Source organism: Rhinatrema bivittatum, chromosome 5 (assembly GCF_901001135.1).
Source record: "Rhinatrema bivittatum chromosome 5, aRhiBiv1.1, whole genome shotgun sequence".
In the NCBI taxonomy this organism is placed as follows: domain Eukaryota; kingdom Metazoa; phylum Chordata; class Amphibia; order Gymnophiona; family Rhinatrematidae; genus Rhinatrema; species Rhinatrema bivittatum.
In genome coordinates, this window is record NC_042619.1 from 51626486 (window position 1) to 51652086 (window position 25601).

General features: G+C 42.7%; 1 protein-coding gene across 3 annotated transcripts in view; it reads right to left on the reverse strand.

Annotated features, from left to right (window-relative positions):
* Positions 1–6796: 6796 nt before the first annotated feature.
* The window catches only part of VSTM5 (V-set and transmembrane domain containing 5), a 73905-nt gene continuing 55100 nt past the window's right edge, over positions 6797–25601 (reverse strand). Inside the window, exons 4-5 of one of the 3 annotated variants that reach the window (XM_029602332.1) lie at positions 7932–7970; positions 6797–7327 (exon numbers count right to left, since the gene is read on the reverse strand). In XM_029602332.1, coding sequence (XP_029458192.1) covers positions 7302–7327; positions 7932–7970 — 65 coding nt within the window. In that variant the 3' untranslated portion in view covers positions 6797–7301. Of the gene's footprint in view, positions 7328–7931; positions 7971–22731; positions 24277–25601 lie in introns of those variants that run through there. The other 2 variants (XR_003856848.1, XM_029602333.1) reach the window with 2 other exon arrangements.

Below are 25601 nucleotides of genomic sequence, written 5' to 3' on the forward strand. Positions count from 1 at the left end.
CGAGGGAAATTGAGCAAACGAAGATTTAAACGTTTACTGTGATTCTCGAAAATTTCTAATCTTCTAGACAGTGAATCTCTATCTTTTACTACCAAACCTTGGAATTCTAAGTTCTTTTTCTCCCTACCCTCTAAAAGAGTAATTCTTTCCTCAGATTTTCTAACTGTATCACAGATATCCATTATATCCTGCTGACCTTTCCCTGCCATTGTATCGACTTTCTTATCTAACCTCTTAATATCCATAGACATTTTAGTCATAATGTCCCAAAGCAAATCCAGTGTTACCACCGGAGGTCGTTCAGGAGTCTCTCTATGGCTACCATCTGAGACTTGATCTTGTGTCTCATTTCCGGTCCCTCTAAAGATGTTCTCAATTTGGGGTTGTGACTCAACAATATTGAGTTCCTCGGGTGTACCTATTATAGAGCCCTCTGTTGCCCTGCACATAGGTGGTTTATCCAGGTTCGGACTCAGTGAAGCCTCCTCCATAGACTCGGCTACTCCTCCCAAAGTACTCGAGCCAGCGGTATCCTTAGCCACTGGGGTTTCTGCAGGAACCGAAAAAAAACGGAACAATTTCCTGTTGTATTGGAGACGGGGGCGGTAGAGAAGGGTACACCCTTATTCTGCCCTTCCTTTTGGGGGGCATTTTAAGAAATCTTTACTGGACAACAGGCTGTTCGTTCTTTGATACAATGTTAAATATTACTTGCCTCTGTGGCAGCAAATTCCGGCAGGGTTTCACCTCCAACTCCTCCCAACGCCGAACGAAGCCGAACAAAGCCGCGCGCCCCTTAGGTGCGCGCGGCTTTGGTGGCGCGCCGAAAGGACGCTGTTCTTATTGCGTCTCTCGGCCCCTCCCGCTGACGTCGGGGTAGCTGCTACAGGAAACCAGGAAATGGTAATGCGAAGCTCTCCGGGTGCTTTCCTTCCTCCGAAATCGCTGCAACTCAGGTACCTCTGGGACGCTGTTCTTATTGCGTCTCTCGGCCCCTCCCGCTGACGTCGGGGTAGCTGCCACAGGAAACCAGGAAATGGTAATGCGAAGCTCTCCGGGTGCTTTCCCTCCTCCGAAATCGCTGCAACTCAGGTACCTCTGGGACGCTGTTCTTATTGCGTCTCTCGGCCCCTCCCGCTGACGTCGGGGTAGCTGCCACAGGAAACCAGGAAATGGTAATGCGAAGCTCTCCGGGTGCTTTCCCTCCTCCGAAATCGCTGCAACTCAGGTACCTCTGGGACGCTGTTCTTATTGCGTCTCTCGGCCCCTCCCGCTGACGTCGGGGTAGCTGCCACAGGAAACCAGGAAATGGTAATGCGAAGCTCTCCGGGTGCTTTCCCTCCTCCGAAATCGCTGCCAAGATATTCATTTTAATAGCAGTAATCCTGCCGAACCAAGAGAGCTGTATTCGCTGCCATTTATCCAAATCGCCCATTAAACTGCACACCAAAGATTGGTAATTCTCCTGTACCAACTCCTTAAGATTCAGTCCCAGATTTACTACCAAATAGCGAATGGGGCCAGTCAAATGGAAATTCCCTTTTCCCTTCCCGCTCTAATGCCTTGGGAAAACTGATTTATTAGGGTTTCCCCGAAACCCGGAGAGACGCCCATACTTTTCCAACTGGTGTCGTGTCGCAGTCAGGGAGGTCAGTGGGTGGGGAAGTGAGAAGATATTGTCGGCATAGAGTCATATTTTGTATTGTTGGGAGCCAATGGGGATCCCTTGTACCTCAGGGGTATGACTGATAGCTGCCAGGGGTTCCAGGCTAAGGGCAAACAAGAGCGGGGACAAAGGACAACCTTGCCTAGTCCCAGCCCTTACCTGAAAATTCTATGTGTAGCTATTGTTAATTTTTAGACATGCAAGGGGATCCCTGTAGAGCTCCTTAACCCAGGTAGAAAAGGACCCAACCAAACCTACCTTTTCCAATTCTGCAAACAGAAAGGACCAGTACACCCTATCAAAAGCCTTTTCTATTGCTCCATCGATTCTACTCTTGACTTAAAATTTTTGCCTCTTAAATTTTTCTTACCTTTCTTTGTTATGGGTAAGAGGAAGGGCAAGGCAAAGGTGTACCTGGAAGTCTCTAAAGGTTTGACTTTAACCGGCCCAATGAACAAAAGTTTTCCGGAGCCAGGATCTTCCTTCAAACTCCGCTGGGGTGTCTTTGGGCAGCTTTCCAAGCAGTGGTCTGTCGCTGGCTGCCCCAGGCCTTGAGTCATCTTTAACCCCAGAGTTGTGCTGAACACCTCCGCAACCCAGGCCTCTTGCGGTTGGTGCTGACAGGAATGTCGGGCCTAGATGACATCATAGTGCTGGTTGATTTGGTGTCGGGAGGTGCCCAAATGGCAGAATTGAGTTGCAGAGCTGACGGCTGGTGTGTGCTGGGAGCCGAATCTCTGCTTGCTGCTTCTTCCCCGGTTATTTCCACGGATGGGACAGATTTCAAAGAGGTACCGTTTACTCCCATGGCTAAGCCCACCACTATTACTTTGGACATAATTTGGGAAGTTAAAGCAAATCTTTCTAACCTAGGGGCTTATTTTCTAAAGGATTTCTCCCATTTTGTGTTTATGGTAAAAATGGTTAGTAAATACCCCCCCCCCCCCCCCCCCCAAGTTTCTTAGATACAGCAGTGTAAGTTAAGACAAAACTAACTCATTTCAAGCTTCACACTCTCAGTTGGTTGAAATTGCATTGAGAGTGGACTCTTGGGAGACCAAGGGGCAGCCTTGCAGAAATCTGTTGAAACTGTTTCGGTTGGTCATTTATATCTACAGAACAATCTTGAACATGTATGTTGCTGAGTATTAGCATTATTAACTTTCCTTTAAAAAAGAAAAAAAAAAAGCTCAATACTCCTGGGGAGATATTACGTAGATATGTTACTGTTAAAGTTTGCTTCCTCCTATCTCTAAAGCCAACTAGGTTCCTGCAAATTTGGAAGTTGGTCAAGTGAGAGATGCTTGGTGGTTTACCAGATTCCTCTCATCTTTCTTCTTTTCATGAAAGTTCGGTGGATGAAGATGTATCTTCTACTCTACTTATGTTTGCTTTGGAGTCTGATCAGGACTTGATCCTGAAATTATTTTTTTTGCAAGAGAGAACCCCTTTTTAGGGTTCAAGATTTGTGTGTTTCAAGATGTGTCCAAAGTAACTCAGACTAAGAGGAAATGTTTCTTGTTGATGCGTCCTGCGGTTTGGGGGCTTTGTTTTGGTTGTATTTTCCATGCAAATGTTAGATTTTGGGGAGTTAAATATGTCGTCTTTGATCCCGCCCAATTAAATGTTTTCCTTAATGATGGGTCCAGCCAGGCTACTGCGCCCTTAAGACCCAATCGGTAACCTCTGTGATATATGGTACCTTAAATTTTTGAAGAATTTTTCCCTTAGCATTTGATGGGCTTTTTTTCCCCCCTCTATTATATTTCCTCTCTTATTTTCATTGGATCTCCCCTTTTCTAATGGTCTGAGAGAGTACTTTGAGATCTTATATTTCCTATTGTATTTTTTTCCTTTTTTATATTCAATTTGATCTCTGTTGTATCATTTGTTAAGTTGATTTAACTTGTTAACATTTAAAATGATAAACTTGAACTTCCTGCACACCATGCAGCCCTTCATTCAAGCGGGAGACTGGATAAGCACCCTGAATCTGAAAGATGCATATGATCATATAGCAAACTGTCAGTCTCATTGGAAATGCCTCATATTCATGGTGAATTCCTCTCACTACCAATATAAAGTTCTTCCCTTTAGGCTCTCAGTGGACCCTTGGGTCTTCACAAAATGCCTAGCAGTGGCACATCTTTAGCAGGGGATATGACTTTCCTTATCTGGGCAATTGGCTGGTGATGGGACTTTCCCAAGCAGAGGTGTTGGACCCCTGGAGATGATGATCCAGTTCCTTCAGGCACTAGGGTTCAAAATCAATTTCTCTAAGTCAGTCAATCCTAGTTTCTATCCAAGTTCACAGGGCCATGGACCGACACAATGGAGGAGAAAGCATTCCTCCCATCAGATTGGGCATTTTGTCTTCACACGCTGCTCTAGAATTTACTACAATGGGATTAAGTCCCAGCCTGAGCAATCCTGGTTGTCCTCTGCTATGTAGCAGAAGCATGACTTGTCTCACTATGGGGCAGATTTTCAAAGGGTTAGGGCGTAACCCCCGAAAAGCTGCCCCTTCCACCCCCTGCGCGCGCAGAACCTATCTTGCATAGGCTCAGTGGCGCGCGCAACCTATTTTGCATAGGCTTTCCGGGGGGGGGGGGGGGGGGTGTGTGGTTCTGGCCCAGGGGTGTGGCCACGGCCTCCGGACCACCCCTGGACCGGAACATGGCACGCCGGCAGCTGGCCAGCACGTGCAAGTTATGCCGCGTAACTTGTAAAATAAAGGTGGGGGGGGGAATTAGGGCTGGGGGGGTGGGTTAGATAGGGGAAGGCCAGAAGGAAAGTTCCCTCCAAGGCTGCTTAGATTTCGGAGCGGCCTCGGAGGGAACAGAAGATGGCTGCGCTGCCGATTTTGCTCATCCTTGTGCGTGCATGTTATAAAATCGGGAGTAGATTTGTTAACGCTGGGTTGCGCAAACAAATTACTCCCACGCGTACCTTTTAAAATCTACTCCTATGAGTTTTCCCATTAGTATCTACACACCCATGGCATCAATTGCTTAAACCCTTGTCACACCCTGTGAAGGTTACTGTGGAGATGAAAATCTATCCTTTGGTGGCTAGATCCAAATGTCCTGGAGACAGATGCTCCTCTTTGAATTCTGCCTAATCAGGTAACACTAGCAATGGATGAATCCACCAGGCAAAGGGTGTACACATGGATTCCTCCTGAACTCAAGGGAGCTGGATGGTGACCGAAGGGCTGTTTTCAAATCTACATCTTGGAGCTATGACCCATTCAACATGCAGTGAGAGTAATCTCACATCTCCTTCAGGGAAAGAGAATTCTAATCAAAACCAACCAAATAATGTTCTGCATGAACAAACAGGGAAACATGGGGTCCTGGACCCTCTGCTAGGAGTTCCTGAGAATTTGAGTGAGATTACAGTTGCAGCTTTTCTTCAGGCACCTTACCTTCCCAGGATCTCCAACAGGCTGATGGATCACTTTGGCAGAGCTTTTTGCTCCCATGAGTGGTCCCTGATCCCCAAGGGGTGGCAGGTAGGCTATTCCACCTCGGGCGTTGCCTATCAATCAACTTGTTCACATTAGAGCAGTGATAGCAAACTCCAGACCTTGAGTGCCACAATAGGCCAGGGTTTTCAGGATCTCTCAATGAACGGCATGAGAGATGTGTGTGCACTGCTTCCATTGTATGTAAATCTAGCTCATGCCTATTCATTGTGGATATCCTGAAAACCTGGCCTGTTTCTGGAATTTGAGGACTGGAGTTTGCATTATAGCATTAGAGGATAACAAAGTTGAAATTTTTTATCCATTCTTCAAAGTAAGTTCAGATCCATACCAGACATTTTTCGCAAGTGGGATGCAGGTCTGCTGCATGCCTTTCCTCCACTTCTATTAGTAACGAGGATGGTACAGAAGGTACTTGAAGACTGGGTGCATCTTGCCCTCATTGCTTGACCCAAGCAAGGATGGTTCTCTTATCTTGTCAGGTTGACAATTTGCCCACCTAGCACCCTGGGATCCAATCTGGCTCTGCTATCCCCAAGAAGGTTATCTGAACTTTACCCTCCTTCAACTTGGATGTTGAGTGCTTTCCTGTTTTATGTATCGTCTGTTAATGCAGTTATAGATAATAGGAGGAGGAAACTCATCCTGAACTGTTGCTGCTTGCTTCAATGTCAGCGTAAAAACTGGCTGGGACTACTGTCACAGATCTCCAGTGAAAGCTACAGCTTGTGAAGAACCTGTTCTTTAGGTTTGTAAAGTGCTGGGCACAAGCATACATTGTATTAGATTTTTAGCACCTGCTAGCACATCCAACTTTAGTTTCCTATTAGTAAACACTTTGAAAAGAAAAAGCTACGATTGGACTCACAAATGGTACTTCACACTACAGTTAGCAAAGCTTGTCAGGAGCTCCAAAGTGCTTATGCTGGTCTTAAGCGTCAAACAAAGGGATGTTCAGGCAAGCATCCAAAGTGTCCTATTTTATTAAATCCATCGATGCTGTACTGGTCTAGCAACTGCTGCTACAGTTCCCAACAGTGGTCTCCATATACTGTTCTATTGGAATGGCAACCCCATCACCTTCCTCTGTGAAAGGGCACTCGTTGCATGCTGGTTTCTACAAGGAACAATTTTCTATGTAGTGCTGAAAAAGTTAAACATTTTATTTCAGAGCAAAAAGCTAGGGCCTGCAGCTTTGACATTGGGATGATTTGTAATGCAAAAGGTTCCCCCCCCCCCCCCACCAAAAAAAAAAAAAAAAAAAGTGTTGTCATGCTGCTTGCATAAACCTGAAATAGTACCCCTATGTCTGAACCTGATTTTTGATGGCTAAACAGGAGGTAAGATTAAAGAATGTTATGGGGAAAATCTAGGGAATTAACAGGAGTGAGTGACATTGCATTTGTTATATATGATTCATGAAAATGTCAAGGTTTCTTTAAATATAAGACTAGGTGCAATATATTTAAGCTTGTCATTTTGTGGAGGAAAAGTGTGATTTAAGCCTAACCAATGAATGGGTGTTACTCATTCAATAATGTAAATTACACAAGTCTTAAAAGACAGTGGAATAGGACAGCTAATGGTAGGACTCTGGCATATGGTTTTGCAGAAGGGCAAAGAATGCAATAATGCAAATCGGAGCAATTTTTTTTTTTTATTAATATGCATGCACAATAAATACAATTAGTAGCATGGTATAACTTTACAGCTTTCATATAAAATAAACCTGAATACTCCAAATAAAGGAGCTACTCTCTCTGCAGTGAACAGCATCCTTCCACAATCATAAAAAGTAACAGCTTTTCTTCCCCATAACACGAAAGACAAACCTGGGACCCTCTTGCTCCACTACAGCAACAGTACAGTTTGAAAAGTAAACTTTTAAGAACTGGTTCAAGCAAAGTTTCCCACGAGATGCACATCCAGTACAAAGGAAAAAATACTGGCATGTTAGTTGGAGGTAATGTTATGAAGGTGTTGCGTTCTCTGTCCTGAAGCTGTAGCTTGTTACTGTTTTAAACTTTTTTTGAAACCTGCTTTAACAAGTCCTGGAACAATGGAAATGGATTTGAAAGACAGGTGGGTGCTGGCATCCCAACAACCAAATGTGTTTAGCAGATGGAGATGCATCGGTTCCCTGAGGCTTCAACAGTCTTCTGCTATACTCTCCCCTTGACAAAAGACAGAACAAAACATAGGTGTCAATTTGTAGAAAAAAGCGACTAGCTCATTGACGCATTGTGCCAGAAGAAGACAAATGCCTCCTTTTTAATTAGGTCCTAATTATACAGGGAGGTAAAGTAACTTTGGCCAAGGTCCTAGCAAATGGCAGAAGCAGAGAGGTGTCAAATTCATATTGCTGAGCTTCTGACTCATTTTAACATTTACTGTACAGTTGGCGGGGTAATTTGTCTTGTTTGACATGTGTTCATTAGCATGGCGTCATGACCAATTACATCGGATTGCATCTTCCCTAGCTATAGATATTTTACTTTCACAAGACAATACGGACATCTCATTTCATTCTGCAAATGTTCAATTAACACAACAGAAATTGATTTATTAGAGTTCGCATCTACAACCATCCCTACTTATCATAGCCTTGTTGACACTTCACATTCAAGACTGCCTTTTAGAGCAACATTTTACATTCAATATTTTCATTTCAAATCATGTCTGGCAAATACCACCACAAACTGCTGTGTGATATCTTCATTTTCATGTATTTATCTTGATGAAGAGGTAATGTTTTGTACCAAATAGCTCTTTACTAACCCTCAATAGTTTGCAATTCAATATCTTCAGTTGCTTGTTCTAAAAATAAAGAGAACAATATTATTATTATTACTACCATCGAGCATTTGAGTAATATAGAAAGGTAAAGTAAAATTTTTCAGAAATCATCAGGGTCAGCGCAGGGGCAAACACAAAAAACACTGACCCCTGTGGACATATGTACCAAGCAGGTTTTGCCCATTTTATGGACATGGGCAATCTTAAGTCATTGGACCCTGATCTTGTAACCACTGCTGATTTGATCTTAAATAACAGAAACGGTCACCCTTTAATTATGAATGGATAAAACTATATACGTCTAGCACTATGCAAGCTTACTTGTTCTTTGTTTTTCATTAGAGCTATTCCACTTACCGTCTGCACAATTGCTTGCTTAAGCCAGGCATTTATTTAAAAGCAGTTTTCAATCACCTAACAGGTACATTTTTCTTAAGTGAAGTACAACATAATTTGGATGCATCTCTGCAATAATCATAACTTAAAATACATATAAATTTAACCTTACTTTATAATCTCAATCATGAGGCACGTTTCTAAAGCCTTCCGGAATTTTTAACAAATGCCCCTCGTCTCTTAACTCAATGGAAGTCTATTCCACAACTATGGAACCATCCCTGAAAACGATCTAGAGTTCAGGTGAGAATGATGAAATGCTTTCACCGCTTGGCCCTTTAATAATTGTCTCTTAATTGATCTTAAATTTCTATTAGATCTATTGTCAACTCAGATGATTCTCCAACTGCTTTGAACGCCAGAGAAAGATTTTTAAATTTACATCTGGCACTCACTGGAAGTCATTGAAGATTTAGTAACAACGGGCTAGCCGGGGATCTCCTAGTACTTCCGGTGACAATACGGGCTGTTCTGTTCTGAATCGGTTACAATTTTCATATTAATTTTGCTGGAAGTCCCAAAAATAAAAGCATTACAATAATCAAGATATGAGAGAACCAAGGCATAAACCGCAAATCTTAACACAAAAAACATCCAAAAAAGGTTTAATTTGCCTAAGCATCTTAATCCTCAAATAACTATTTCTCACCCAATGCTCAACATGTTTCTCCAAACTCGCATGAGCAAACTTCTTGAGCTAGGCCTCTCCTACCACCCTCGGGCAGGCATACAAGTTTTTTGAAAAATGTTCCACCCCTTACCATTTGTCTGTGGTATATGGCCTTTCTGTCTAGATGTGGAGCATCTAGACAGAGTCCGAGTACGTGCATATGTCCTGGTACGGGCACAAATAAGTTGCAAAAAAAAAGGGGTGGGACATGGGCGTTCCGGGACTTTAACATGAAATGTGTGCATAAGTATTTACTCGCACAAGACACGTGGCTAAGCCATGGCATCATTATACTGCCTCTGTCCTGAGCTTGCAGTGCCGCCGTGGTACCAACCTTGGACAGCACAGTCATATTTGTTTCCTTTCTTGATCAGCCAACCAGTGTGCCCCTCTTCAGGATCATTCACGCTTCTCCCCACATTTGAGCACCCTTGACTTAATCACTGACACTTCAGTTCAGAAGATGAGCCTAGGATCAGGCCCATGATAGGATGATCCTAGGCCAGGGTAAGAGTCAGAAGAATGCTAGGCTGCATAGTGAGAGGCATGCCCAGTAGATAAAAGGCCAGCACCATATTGAACATGAGTGTGCAGGACCTGGAGCCTAGAGGACATTCAGGCCCCACTAAGCCACCAGGGATTTTTAAGGAATGGAGGTATGGTAGGGGGGAGGGGGGGACAGGGGAAGGGCTACAATTGAGCAATGAGGGTTGTGGCTTTGGAAGGAGCTATTTTGGTATAAGGGGCAGAGGTTCTATGTGAGTTGGAGGGGCCTTTACCACAAGAATTTTTTTTTTTTAAATTTCCAACAATGGGGTTGCCAGCTTCACCAGGCCTCTGGGGGCTTGGCTCCACCATGAAAGGTACTTCTGGCCAATCAGCCCTTTTAACATAATAGCAGCCTTGGGATGGAGCTACTAGCACATGATATTTTTCACCATGGTATTTTAGCAATGGGGAAAATAGAGGATTTATAAAACTGTGGTACTTGATCTGATAGCTTAGTAAATCCCACAGTATTTTCTCAAATTTGTACTGGAGGTAATGGTGAAGTGACTTACCCAAGGTCCCAAGGAGCAGCACTGGGATTTGAATCCTGACTTCCCTAGTTCTCAGCCTGTTGATCTAACCTCTAGGCCAGGAGTAGCAAACTCCAGTTCTTGGGAGCCACAAATAGGCCATGTTTTCAGACTATCCGCAGTGAATATTCATGAGATAGATCTGCATATAATGGAGACAGTGAATGCAAATCTGTCATGCATATTCATTGTTGGTATCCTGAAAACCAGGCCTGTTTGTGGCTTTCAAGAACTGGAGTTTGCCACCCCTGCACTAGGTTACTCCTCCTCTCCACTATAGCAGAGGTTCTCAACCCAGTCAGGTTTTCAGGATATCTATAATGAATATGCATAAGATTGATTTACATGCACTGCCTCTATTGTATGTAAACCTCTTATGCATATTCATTATGGATATCCAGTAAACATGTGTGTGCCTGAGACCAACATGGAGACTATGATTGACCCAGAATCCTCTGCTGCCTTGGCCTGCTTGCAGTTCTGGCCATGTGAACCTTAAATGCCCTACTGACCATAATTTGAAGAAATTCCAGGAGACATCTGGACAGCAGCTGGAACGGTCTAAAACTTGTGAGGGAGGGTCATAGGGTCACAAAAAAAGCAGAAGGAAAAGGTCAGAATCTCACAGGCTAACATTTCAACTACAGTGGCACTGGTGAAAACAGAGTCTTGGAGATCTCCCTGAGGGTGAAAAAATAACAGGACAAAGGACTAACAGAAGACTGATGTGACCACTAGGCAAGTAGGCCCCAACTTGGAAACATTTGGGAAAGGGTCAGGGTAACAGGTTTAATTTATCTTCTTTTTGACATGAGAAACTGTGTATGTGATATTCCCATAGGTTCATCAATTTAGGGATTAAGGCTATGTTATCTATAAAAAGAAGACTTTACTAATGTACAGAGAGAGAGAGAGACAGAGTAGTGCTTCTCCTGAGCATTTCACCAGAGAACAGTTGTGACTCTGTACCTTCCAAGGATATGCAATAAAAAATTGATATTTGTTTCTATAAAATTTTGGTATGGTATCCTTGTGTCTGTGGAGAAGCTCCTTAAGTATGTTTGGTGCTTAACATCTGGCAACCGCAGCAGGACTTCGTGGCGGCTGAGGCCACCGTGCACTGCGCAGTCTTGCGTCTGAATCTGCTGGACAGGCTCAGACCCAACACTGGTACTCGGACATCAGTTGGCTTCTCGTCCGAAGGAAGTTACCCAGATAAAATGTTCTGGATGTCTGACTATTGAGAAGTTATACCTGGAGACAGACAAAGAGAGAGAAAGCAGAGACTTGAAGATGGACTCGTGCCACAGTGGTAAGCAAAAGACAGATCTGTATGCAAGTATAATTTTTGTTGTTTGCAAGTAAAAGATTTTTTTTGGCCAATTATAGATAGAAGTGCACTATTTATTTTGATTTGCCATGGGGACACCCACTCATTGTTAGGTTCTTTCTATCATAATTAGTGAAAGCTTATTAGGAGTGATTCTGATTTGTTTGCCTATAGATTTGTTAATAAATTTGTATTGGAAAACAATACAAAGAGTTTTAAAACCGCAACATTTAGTCTTTTGTTTTGTTTTAAGTCCTTGCCTTGCTTGCAGGGCTCTGAGATTACTTAGAGGAGCATAAGAAGGGAAAGTTTTTGGAAAAGCATTGTTTGGAATTGGATTTTCTGTTTATATCTGATTGCTGCCATGGTGTAACTATATTAATGCATCACACTGAGTGGGGATCCTCTCTAGGAATCACAGCTCAGTTTCAGTTTACAATTGCCGTGGAATTTTTAGAACTTGAAAGGGCACTGGGAGCTGGACAGTTAACTGTGTTGGAAGATAAGAGGAAGAGGGGGTTATATAAAGCTCAAAGTAATTCTCATTGGCAAGTAGAAACAGTGGGGAGAACTGATTTAAATGAATTGCTTTTTCTGTTTGAAAGTTTTAAATGGACTGATGGGGAATTAAAGTTGTGGAGAAATGAGTTAATCTTTGCAGTGAATTTAATTAAGTACATTGTTGGTTTTGGTCAGCTTTCTTTTGATGGCTAGCATTGAATTTGGACAGAAACTAATAAGGTATGGTTTCTTTAAACGATGGGTAAATATATACTTGTATGTGAGTTAGATAAGGAAGATGAATGGCTCTGATCAAGAAATAGAGAGAAAGAAGCTGTCTTGTCCATTTTCTCTGCATACATGTTTTGGTCCTGAATCAGACTGGAATGCTGTTACATGACTGTTCATAAATTTTTATATTTTAGCCCTATTATATATAATGAAATACTATAGATACAGGACATACCCTGGACCTTATTTTTATCAACTCTAACTTCTCCAACTCCACGGAACCTGTGTGTACCCCTATCCCCTGGTCAGATCACTTTCTGATAACAACCACCCTCACTACAAAAAAACAGTCTCCCCCCCCCACAGCACCTTTCCTCCTTTCAATTCAGGAAACCTTGTGCTTCTGAGACCCTCAGTGAACACCTCTCCAAGGAACTCTCTAATTTAGATCTGGCCAATCCTAACACTGCAGTGCTATCATGGCACAAGATCACTGAAGAGGTAGCAAATAAACTCTGCCCAACAATCACGAAACTAAGCAACACGACAAAAAAAGGAAATCAACCTTGGTTCTCCAGCGAACTCAAACGGATAAAACAAGAATTACGCCACAAAGAAAATAAATGGCGCAAAGCACCTTCCACCACTACACTACTGTCATACAAAGGAACTCTACATTTCTACAGGACTTCAATTCTAAAAGCAAAAAGAGAATACTTCGGTAATAAAATCCATGATCTCCAATTTGATGCAAAAACCCTCTTTGCATATGTCTCTCAAATAACAAAGTCTCTACCACCATCAATTCCTGACGAACAAGCTCAAACCAAAGCAAATGAGTTAGCCCTATTCTTTCAGCAGAAGATTTCAAATACACTTGCTCTCCTTCCAACCAAGACTGACTACACCACCTCATTCGATAACACCTACATTCTTAAGGGAATCAAATTCGACAAATTCGAATTAACATCGACCAAAGAGATCGAATCCATTCTCAAAAGGCAAAAACCATCTAGCCACCCATCGGACAACATACCTTCCAAGCTACTGCTACTTATCCCAAATATAATCTCTGGTCCCTTAACCAAAATCATAAACTGCTGCTTAACTCAAGGATTCTACCCAGATAGTCTAAAAAACGCTTCCCTGAAACCACTCCTCAAGAAACATAACCTAGACCCTGGTGTTCTGGCTAATTTCCGCCCTATCTCGAATCTACCATTTTTAGCCAAACTCACTGAGAAATTGGTCAACACCCAGCTTTCTGATTATCTAGAAGATCACAACTTACTTTTCCCTTCCCAATATGGGTTCCGCAAATCTCGCAGCACTGAAACCCTACTCATATCTCTAACAGACCATATTATTATGGGGCTAGACAAAGGACACTCCTTTCTCCTAATCCTTCTAGACATCTCGGCGGCTTTCGACACCGTCAACCACCTCATCCTCTTGAATCGCCTTTCAGACATAGGCATCTCGGGAACAGTCCACAATTGGTTCAAGTCGTTCCTCAGTAACAGGAGTTTTAAAGTCAAAATCAACAATAAGGAATCACCATCTACAAATTCCGCTCTTGGCGTACCACAAGGTTCATCCCTATCACCTACCCTTTTCAATATCTACCTCCTTCCCCTTTGCCAACTGTTAACTAGTCTTAACCTCATTCACTACATCTACGCAGACGATGTTCAGATTTTGATTCCCATAACAGAATCTATTAACAAATCCCTCGCACTCTGGAACAACAGCTTACAAGCCATCACTAATCTCCTCAACAGTCTAAATCTGGTCATCAATGCATCTAAGACTGAACTCCTATTCATTTCCTCCAACCAAGAAAACCTCTCATCTCAGATTCATCACAAACACCTTCTCACCCACTCTCATGTGAGAGACCTTGGAGTAATTATAGACAACCGTCTTAACCTAAAGAATATGATCAAAACCACAACTAAAGAGTGCTTCTACAGACTTCAGGTGTTAAAAAGACTCAAACCTCTCCTATATTTTCATGACTTTAGGACTGTTCTCCAATCTCTAATATTTGCCAAAATTGACTACTGCAGCGCTCTCCTCACCGGCCTACCAAGCTCTACAACCAAGCCCTTACAGATGATACAGAACGCTGCAGCAAGAATTTTGACAAGCACCAACCAGAGAGACCATATTACGCCCATCCTCCGTAATCTACACTGGTTACCAGTCAGTTACAGGGCTCTACACAAATCGCTAACTCTAATCCACAAATCAATTCATAACCTCCTCCATCTCGACCTCGAATTCCCACTCAAACTCCACACTTCCAACAGACCAATGAGGGAAACCTACAAAGGAACTCTACAAGCCCCGCCATCTAAAGCCACACGACTCATCTCTACCAGGGACCGAGCTTTTTCTACAGCAGGTCCATCCATCTGGAACAACCTCCCCTCAGAACTCAGAATGGAACCGTGCCTAACTACATTTAAAAAAAAACTCAAAACTTGGCTCTTCTTACAAGCCTTCCCTGATCCATCAAACTTTCACTAGATAACTACTCAGCTTTTGAATATGGAACTTCGCCCCGCCAATATTCACCTCATTTACTAGTTTGGACATATCACAATGTACTTAATTTAATACCTTCTTAAGGCTTCTCTTTTTCCAGCTGAACCAGCTTCCAAGTTCAAGGTCCTTGTTATTATGTAACTTTTTGCTTCTCTGCTCTTGTCTCTTACCACAAAATTTGCTCCTTATGTTATGTTACGTTATACTGATCTACCCCTGTTCGATGTAAACCGACCTGATATGGTATTCAACCTTGAAGGTCGGTATAGAAAAATGTTAAATAAATAAATTAAATAAATTTAGGGGAAAAACCTGTATGGCAGAATGAGCTGAAACATGCAGTTAGTTTCTGAGTGCCATGCTCTTTGAACAAAGCACATGTTTATAATTGTTTATACAGAGATAGAGATAAGCTTCCTTATTGCTTTTCTGCTTAATAAATCAAAAAGCATGTGGTTAGAACAGAATAGGATTTCTTTTTCCAAGTTAGGTAAAATGTTCACAGTAGTTTCCTACTTTAGTTAGAAATGAGAAGGTATCCAGTAGCTGTCTTTATCTTCCCATGTGATTAGATTTAAAAGATGAATCAAAGTTTTTTTGTATGTGAGATTTTATTTCCACATGTCTGCTCTGCCAGATGTGTGTGTATGTAAAGTGTTTTGTCAATAAATAAACTAATAATTGAAGTGTAAAGTAAAAAAAGCTTTCAAGTTACTTCTGCGGTAAGAAAGTTTGTTTTACTGTAGCAGTAGGAGTAGCCTCACCCTCAGGAATTCACTCCTCTCAGAAAAAAAAAAAAAAAGAAATGAGTAGGGAAGTTGCTTTATTCTGGTGAGAGTTAAAATGATTCCATTTGGTTATCTTAACGATGAAGAGCTACACAAAAATCATTATGAAGAAGGGAGTAGACCCTTTGTTACCCTATCCAGTAACAATTTGTTTTGATTAATTTCATATTACAAAGCACTAATATAAACTATTCCTCATACATCTTAACAGATTCACATCAGGTTTAAGGATTTTCAAATGAATTGAAGGAGCTCTCCTTTTGGGAAGAGTTTTTGTTTGCTTGAACAGAGGGTTTCTACACTGTAAGGGGTAGATTTTATAAAGGTGCGCGCAGATGTACATGTGCACGTGCTACCCGGCACGCGCACATGTACATCAGGGGTCAGCGCACGCAAGGGGGGTGCACAATTGTGCACTTTGCGTGTGCCGAGCCGTGCTGCCTTCCCCCGTTCCTTCCCAGGGTGCTCCAAAATCGGAGCAGCCTGGAAGGGAAGTTCCCTTCTCCCTAACCTGACCTTCCCACCCCTAGCCCTATTCTAACCCACCCAAAATTTTTAATTTACCTTTTGTGCCTGCCTCTGGATAGGCGCAAGTTGCACGCGCTTGCCAACTGCAGGCGCACGATCCCAAGCACAGCAGCAAATGGCCACTGTGCCTGGAGCACCTGACCCCGCCCCCGCAACTTACAAGCTTCCCAGGGCTTTTCACGAGTCGCCGGGCCTTTTGAAAATAGGCCCATCGTGCGTAGCCTTTTAAAAATCTGGCCCTAAGTTGTTTGAGGTTCCAGGTATGTTAGTAGATGGAGTGAGTTATGGCATGGTAATGTATAAGAGAAGAAAATAGATTAAGGATATGAGTTATTTAATTAAACAGATGTCAGAGAAAAAGAAATTATATACATATATTCAATGCTAAAGTATTTGTTAATTAAAAATGTCATATTCTAATGATAACAGGATATATTTCAGTTTTGCCTTTACTCAATGAGATTCCAATTCAAAAATACAGGACTCCATGCCATGGTTTACTGATGGGTCTCATGTTTGCAGCAGTAATTTGCAAAATAATTTAACCATATATGCTGATTTAGATTATTTTCTCTCTTATATATCATTACCTTAGGAAATAGAACAAGAGGGGTTTTATATCTGCAGATGGAGAGCAGCTATCACACCACAACTTGTGGTAGTGCCTCCTAGAGGCATAACAGAGACCAGAAAGTAGCTTCATGATCGCTATTTGCTGAATTAAGGCATATCAGAATGATATGTTAACCCAGGAGTGTGTTGAAAATACTGTTCAATCATCTAAATTGCAAGCACAACAAGATATTTATTTTTATACAGACCAGAGCCATAAATGTTGAGAACTAGCAGACAGCACTAATATGCATGCTTGTCCTTAAAACTATTAATTCCTTATTGATGCTGGTATTCCCGTGCTATGGTTCGGATATCTGATGCAAAGTAATTCTGTTTTCCCATTTAGTTTCAATGAAACTGTAATTTCACTTTAACTATTACATTAATTTTAATTTTTTCCCAGTTTGATTTCCTTTCATTTTTAAGCAGATCTATTTTAATTCTGACTTTTGTTTTATTTTGGATCAATCCAAATACTTTTTGGTCTAATTTTTTAGCTCAAATATTAGTTAATTATTGTCTGTTTTGTGTAATTTGTGTGTCATTACAACTGAAGAATGCAATGAATGAATTTATGTAGTCAGTTCAGTGAAATATATTTTTATGAAATGTCTGAGCACCTAAGTTGTTTGTGGCTTTGAATATTGTATGTTACCTTATAGTAAAATGGGAATATTATGCAGCTTAGTAATAGACTATGTAGGGATTATTAGATGCAGGAAGTTATTGACATGATGGAATTTTCTTACTGAACAATTTGAATTTGTTTTGCTCTTATATTAGGCTTTAATCTGTAACATATATATCTAACTTAATGAGTTAAGAGGCTATGCTTCGATGTAAAAAAATGTACCATACTGGGAGAACTGTATATGCCATTTGTCATTGATTTCAGAAATCATCCCATCCTTTGCCACAGAAGTCATCTTGCACCCTTCATTATATGGACTGAAGTGCTCACACTTTATGCCTGATCTTCTCTTTATGGTTTTTCTTGTTCTATGGGGGTGTGGCCTTACCTAGACACTGCTTTCCTTTGTTTTAGGATATACCTAGTCAATATCTAGTTATGTACCTATTTGCAGATGCCACTATTTAGATTTTCAAGTTAATGATACAGTCTGAATTAATGTAGTTTTTACTAGTCCTTACATTTCAAGTGTTTTGTAGCATTTTCCAGTCCTATAACTTCTAATATGTATATGCATTTACTTGCTGAGTCAGCTAGATTATTATTTGATTTGTTCTCCTTCACCTTTATCTATGGAAGCTGGACTGATCATGCTAACTAATCACCCTGTTCCACTGCTTACCACTTCACAGTGTGATATGCCTTGGTGTGAATCAAATGTTCGAGAGTTCCGGATTTCTGCCCACCTGTCCTTTTCCCTGGATCTTCCCTTCCCTGTTATGAACTTTGTTGTCTCAGGGGTGATTCAAGGTTAAAGAGGGATGTATAATTCTGCCTGCTGGACTGCCAGACAGCACATGTCAAATATATGCTGTTCTGTTTGCTGTAAGGAATGCAGCTAATTGCAACTACCGAATGCTTCCTATTTTTATCATTCTCTTACTTGCCCTCCTGCTGGTGCCTCTGCACAAGTCTTTCCCCTTATTTCTTCTTTTGCAGCCTGCGTCTAAGGTAGTCACATTGCTGGTCTTCCATATTCTATTCCCACTGCTTCTAACCTTAACCAACATACTAAATTTGGTTATTCCCCCTTCTACTATTATTTTCCTGTATAACGTTTTGGGCATTTCTTCCTGTAACACTGCCCATTATGCTATTTACCTAGAGCTTGGTTTACAAACTCTTATGGTTGTTTTTTGGTAGTGGGGCACTTCTGCTTCCCTGTATTTCCACTGCTGCTTATGACCAGACATGTCTTATGTTTTTCAACAACTTTGTATCCTGTCCTACATTATGTATGCATAAGACAGTGTGAATTCTGCTGTCTCTTAGTTTGCCTCCTTATGTTCCTGGCTTCTCACACTTTCCTGATTTATTCCTCTTGCAGAGTGCTGTTAGGTTTTCATATAGTACTTCTTTTCGCATGCAATGTAAACCATAACTTAAGACTAATGTCATGATAATGTAGCCGCACCTGCAGCCCAAACATAGAACTGAATGACTTTCAGTGGAACTCAGCCTTAATGCTGCCATTTGATAACTGATAAATGCTTATATATGTGTATATATATATATATATGTATGTATATGTGAGTATTACTTACATTCAGGCCGATACAGTAAGGAGCGGTAGGAAGAGCTGCGTTAGTGCCAGGCGCACCTGCGGTTGCCGCACGCACAGTCCGGCTCACCTACCGCTCGATACCATATTGAAATGTCATGCAAATGCAAGCTGCGTCCAAGAAGCATCCATGAAGCGTTAGGCCCGCACAACCCATTTTACTGTATAGAGCGCTATACAGTATCCTGGGTGCGCTGGCCTAACGCTTCACGGACACGCTGGTATCTGTCATTTCAAATGACATTTGAAATGACAGGTACCAGGAAGTGGACGGTTCTCCTACGCTCGGGATTGCCAGTCCTCTCTCCCCTCCTCCCGAAGCAAGGCGCAGGGAGGGGGGGAGAGAGGACTGGTGAAACGACATGTAAAGTGTAAAGCAACGAAACGACTTACTTTTCTTGCAGCCCTCCTCCAGAGATGGACCGCGGCTCCCCTGCCTCCCGGGGGGCAGCCGGCGGCGAAAGTGGCCCCGCCGGCGAAGATAGATGCCTGCACGGGCGAAAGCGGCCCCTGTGCATGCAATTTGGCCGCTCAAGACGTGACGTCACATGCTGTGACGCCAAACGTCGTGACGTCACACCTTGAGCGGCCAAATTGCACGCACAGGGGCCGCTTTCGCCCGTGCAGGCATCCATCTTCGCCGGCAGCTGCCTCCGGGAGGCAGGGGAGCCGCGGTCCATCTCCGGAGGAGGGCTGCAAGAAAAGTAAGTCGCTTCGTTGCTACTTTTTTTTTTTTTTTTTCGCTTTTTCCGCTTTCGTTGCTTCGGGAGGAGGGGAGAGAGGACTGGGGCTGCCCCGGAGACCAGCACCCATGGACGTGGCCAGGGCAGGTGAGCGGGGGCTGGGGGAAAGTTTGCCGCCTACCATTACCCCTGCCTCTAATGCAGGGGTAAGGGTAGGCGGTAAGTTAGCAGGTTAAACACGTGGCAAAACTGCAGGTTAAAAAAGCGATAGTTGGGGCGCGCATTACTGTATGGGAGGGAATAGCTAATTCGATCGTTTGCATCTAATATACATGCCGCGGGCGGAAGGGGTTACCCGGTGATTTAAAGAGGCGGTAAGAATGGGTTAAAGGGGATAGTGTATCGCGGGTTGGACTAACGCGGCCGAAAAGTGAGTAGAAAGCGGGTTAGAAGCAGGGTAACCGCGGCCACACTTTGTATTGACCTGATTATTAGGGATCTAAAGGGATACATGCACTGTTCTGCACACCTGATACAAGCCAAGGGTTAGTTGCTAGACTACACTTTTAGGCCTACTTGCCATAGTCTATCTTCACTGACCTGTTGCCCTCTCTGGTGCTTTGGTGTGCCACTCTTGCCATTTGAAAGTGGCACAAGAGGGAAATGATATGTGTGCCTGAGTCTGAGACCAACATGGAGACTATGATTGACCCAGAATCCTCTGCTCCTTGGCCTGCTTGCAGTTCTGGCCATGTGAACCTTAAATGCCCTATTGACCCTAATTTGAAGAATGTCCAGGAGACATCTGGACAACAGCTGGAGCTGTCTAAAACTTGTGATGAAGGGTCATAGGGTCACAAAAAAAGCAGAAGGAAAAGGTCAGAATCTCACAGGCTAACACAACTACAGTGCCACCTTTGAAAACAGAGTCTTGGAGATCTCCCTGAGGGTGAAAAAAATGACAGGACAAAGGACTAACAGAAGATTGATGTGACCCTAGGCAAGTGGACCCCAACTTGGGAAACGGATCAGGATAAAATAGGCCTAATTTTCTCATGTAAAAAAAAAAAAAAAAATGATAACTGTGTACGTGATACTCCCATGCAATTTAGGGATTAAAACTGTCTATGTTATCTATAAAAAGAAGACTTCACTAATGTACAGAGAGAGACAGAGTAGTGCTTCCCCTGAGCATGTCACCAGAGAACTGCTGTGACTCTGTACCTCCCAAGGATATGCAACAAAAAATTGATATTCGTTTCAACAAAAGTTTGGTATGGTATCCTTGTATCTGTGGAGAAGCTCCTTAAGCATGTTTGGCGCTCAGCAAAACCTGACTGGCAAGGTGAGCCCTGAGGACTGGGTCGAGAACCACTGCACTATAGCGTGGTAACTGTCATCCTGTGCAGGTTACCCCATGCAGAAATGGTAAACTAAAAATATCCCGGTTTTTCACTTCCATCCTGTAGCCACTGGGGATTTACCCCATGCCCTTTTGAATTGTTACCATTCTCGTCTTTATTACCTCTTCAAAGAGGGCATTCACAATCCTTTCTGTGAAGAAATATGGGGCTAGTGCTTCCATTAAGCAAACTAGGCAAATCGCCTAGAGCACCAAGGTTTTGGGGGGAAGACAAAATCCTGGCAACATAATGTAGGAGGTAGTGGAGTATAAGAATTGCTAAATAAAACATCTAGAGGGCTGCCATGCCACAGCCAATACCATCACAGACGGGGGTGCTGTGCTGGAGCCACTGCCACTGCCACCGCTGGTTAAGTTGGTGGAGGGAGTGGGAGGCGGGGGGGGGGGGGGGGGATGAATGACCAAATCTTCACCTAGGGTGCCAAATCTGCTTGCAACAGCCCTGAAGAACTTTTTTCTAACTTTGATCCCGAGTGTATCCCTTTGGAGCTTCTTATGACGACTCCTAGTTCAACAGCTTCCTTTCAATTGTAAAAAGCTTGATTCTTGTACATGTATCATATCCCCCAGTCTCTCCATTAAAAGTATACATATTTAAGTCCTCGAGCCTCATCGCATAAGTCTTGCAGTGTAGAAGCCAAACCCCATTTTTGTCACCTTTCTTTGGACCATTTCTTTCCTTTCTCCAGAATATCATAAATAAAAAATGCTGAAAATCTGAGTAAAACACACATCATGGCATGACATAACTAAAAATCTAGTGTAGCAGTTTCTATCATAAAATTATCATAAACATCATAATTGCACATTCAATCTAAAATAACAAAGAATAATACCTAATAACTCAGGAAGAAATCCATCTCTGTTGACCACTCCCTCTAACACTATACAATGCTGAAACACATGCATATGCTTTTTGGGGCAGAGGCAAGCAGTATTTTATAAACCGTGCAGCTCCCGCCACACAGTTTATAAAGTATGAGCATAAGTTACAAATCCCAACGTATGCACGCAGTTGAAAATGACCCTCCTCATGATTACAGGTCTGATTTATTACATTGATCTGGGGCATGCCCAGTGTCTTTGCATTTTTAGTGCTGAGTAAATACTGCCTATGTGCATGCCAGATTTACAAAATAGAAATCTGAGACTCTAAATTTCACTTAGAATATAAGCTTGCCACAGGAAATCCCTTCCCTGGTAGTGGATGAGGTGTGCTACTTCTTATTAAAATTCCTATTTTGGGTTATCTGTGTTTAGCCTTCTTTGAAGCTGTTTATACTGTCCCTATATATGAGCAAAAACATCAACGTCATGTTTCACAAGAAACAGAATGAAGCCAAGTTCAAGCTAGATCATCAAATGCTGGGGCAATGGAAAGGAGGAGGAGGGCATTCTGTAACAGGGTTAGGAGCTCATCACTGTTCCCTCTAAGCTGTGCACATGCACAGAGATCATGAACCCTGCGCACTCTGCCCAACACAGTGCACCCAGAAAATCCCAATATTATTTACATCATACTGGCTCATAGTGCACAAATCTGAATTTTGCTTATAAAATGTTGCACACAAAAAAACATTTGCACACACAGTCTTCCAAAACTTTGAGGGAACATTGCAACTTGTGAAGGTGCACTACCTTCACAAAGGGTGATAGACCCATCTGAGGCATGTTGGCTCGGCTGTTGCTGTACCCAGTTATGACAAATCAAGGAGAACCTATCAAGACCGGAGCCAGGGGGTCTGCTGGAAGGATTTGCGATAAAAGTCCTCAAGCCTGCATTCTTCACAGTCCCATCCCTTTTTTTTTCCCCCCCAAGTGTTTGGGGAGAAGCTCTCTACAAAAAGAGCACAGCTGGTGCTAGTGAGCAACTAGAGGATGCCAAGACTGGGGGGCGCCATCTGCCCGGGCAGGACAAGAGAATCAGCGGATGTAAAACAGTGACCGGGATGAAGCTTAGCACAACATAGGAGGTGGGGACATTGCTATCCAAGATGTATTTTGGAAGGAGAGATGCCAGTAACCAACTTGATGCTGTTGAACAGGGATCGAGTGGAGGCAGCCAGCCAGCCGCAAGTCACAGGTTGTTTCTGGGGACCCGGTGTGCCCTGGCGGAGAAGAGCGGACACTTCTGCATCAAACTGGGGTACTACCTAATCATGAAATGTTAATAACCAGGGCCTACCAGGGTGTAACACCCCAGCACTGCAGTAGTTCTGACTCAGTATCAGCTGGCACATTTCCCCTTATGTTTATTTCATTAAGTGCTGCGCGAGCTGTAAGCAGTGCAAGTGCAATCCATTATCAATACACTTAAAGCAGCTTTTTAAATAATTTAGCTAGCAATGAAGGCAGGGCAAAGAAAAACGGCAGCTTCCTTTTCTTCTTCCTGATATTTATTTCCTTTCTAATGCAGGGTAACTCTTGAAGGGGTTTCCCCCCCCAACTATTCCACTCAGTCCTGCAGTGTGTGGGGGGTTACTCAGCCTGTGGCTCTGCAAGGCCCCCACTGTGATCGTCTTATGCTGTTGCACTTTTAGGGAAAGCAGGAAACAAAACAAAAACCAGGCTTAGAACAGAGTTGTTATTCCATGTATTCAGGACAGGCTGACCCCGTCCTGGTTGTATTCCATGGCCTACGTGGGCACAGAGCACCTTTTATTTTAAAGAGTGGAAGTACACAGGAAATTGAAATGGTTGGTGTATGAGTTAATTTTGAGATGGGCAACCTGAGGAAGGGGGAGGGGGAAGTAATCATAAACAGTTATAAGGTACATTACAGTGAGGGGGATTGAAGGTACATGGGGGCATTTGTTTGGCTAATCATCTCTTAGTTGCATAAGCCTGCCAGTGGTGGTCGTCTTCCACCCCCTGCCTGGCTGCGTGGCTACGGCTGCTTTGGAGGGTTCATACGATGGAATTCATCACTTTTCACGTGTGGGATTTGGATACCTTGTCACCGTAAAAGGAATGCCCTTACAGTTATCATTACATTCATTGGGAGGGGTCGAGGTAAGTGCTGTGTGGTTTATTTGTAAGGTCGTTAAGTGTAACAGTATCCAGTCGGCCAATATTTTTTAAAGGGGTGTTCTGTTATTTTGGCGGGTTCTTGTTACAAATAGATTTTACTTGCATTGGTATCCAGGTTATGTTTGCGTAAAGCATGAAAAGTGTCTTTAATTATTCTTCATTAAACAGCTTTATCTTCATTTATCTTCATTTAGCTTCATTCTTCATTAAACAGCTTTATCTTCATTGCGAAGCCTTCCTCACCGCAATGTCTGCAATGGGTTTCAAACAACAAATCAACAAACCCACTCACAAAGGAGGACACACACTCGACCTCTTCTTTACAAATGCCGGCATATCCCAAACAAATCAACCTGACTGTCAACAAGTCCCATGGTCAGACCACTCCTTAATCACCACCAGTTTTTCCCTACCACAACCAGATTTTAAGCCTGACTCAAGACCCGCTTTCCTCTACAGAAAAACATGTAACTCTGAACTCCTCAGCAAAGTTATAGCCCCAGAACTACCATCCATCGATGTTTCTACACCTAATTCCGCTATCCAATCATGGTCCAAAATAACAAAAGAAGTAGCAAACACACTTTGCCCACTGACCACCAAAAAACCGTCTTCAAAGGCATCCAAAAGACAACCCTGGTTCAATGATGAACTGCGAAATCTCAAAAAACTACTTCGGCAGAAAGAAAGAAAATGGCGTAAAGCCCCCTCTCCGGCCTCACTGTCAGACTACAAACACACGCTCCACCAATACAAAATCAGTACACAGAAAACAAAAAGAGACTACTATGCCCGTCAGGTTCATCACATCATCAATGATTCGAAAGCTCTATTCGCCTTCGTTTCCAATCTCACTAAACCTATCACTCCTGATATACCACCCGAACTTTCTCAGACCAAAGCAGACGAACTGGCTCTTCATTTCAGCAAAAAAATCTCTGAACTCCTTAATCAATTGCCATTAACCACTAGCTCTCAAGATAACACATATATTCTCCCTAACAAAGATATCCAACTTAACGCATTCGAACCCATCACTGTCACAGAGATACAATCGGTGCTGAAGAAAATGAAACCTTCATCACACCCGTTTGATCAAATTCCCTCCAAAATGCTACTTCTCATTCCTGATATTATATCAAAATCACTTGCTGAAATTATAAACTGTTCACTATCCCAGGGTATCTACCCAGATGAGCTAAAAACAGCTTCAATCAAACCCCTCCTAAAAAAATCGAATCTAAATCCAAATGATCCCAACAACTTCCGCCCTATTTCCAACCTTCCATTCATAGCCAAAATAATGGAGAAATTGGTGAACACTCAACTTTCCAACTACTTGGAAGACCACGGAATTCTGTCTCCAAACCAATATGGCTTTCGAAAAGCTGCAAGCACAGAAACACTACTTCTTTCACTCTCAGACTTCCTCCTCTCCGGAATCGTTAAAGGCAAAGCATTTTTACTAATCCTCCTTGACTTCTCGGCGGCCTTTGATACCGTCAACCATTACCTCCTGCTAAAACAACTGGCAAATATTGGAGTGACAGCTACTTCACTAACATGGTTCAAAACC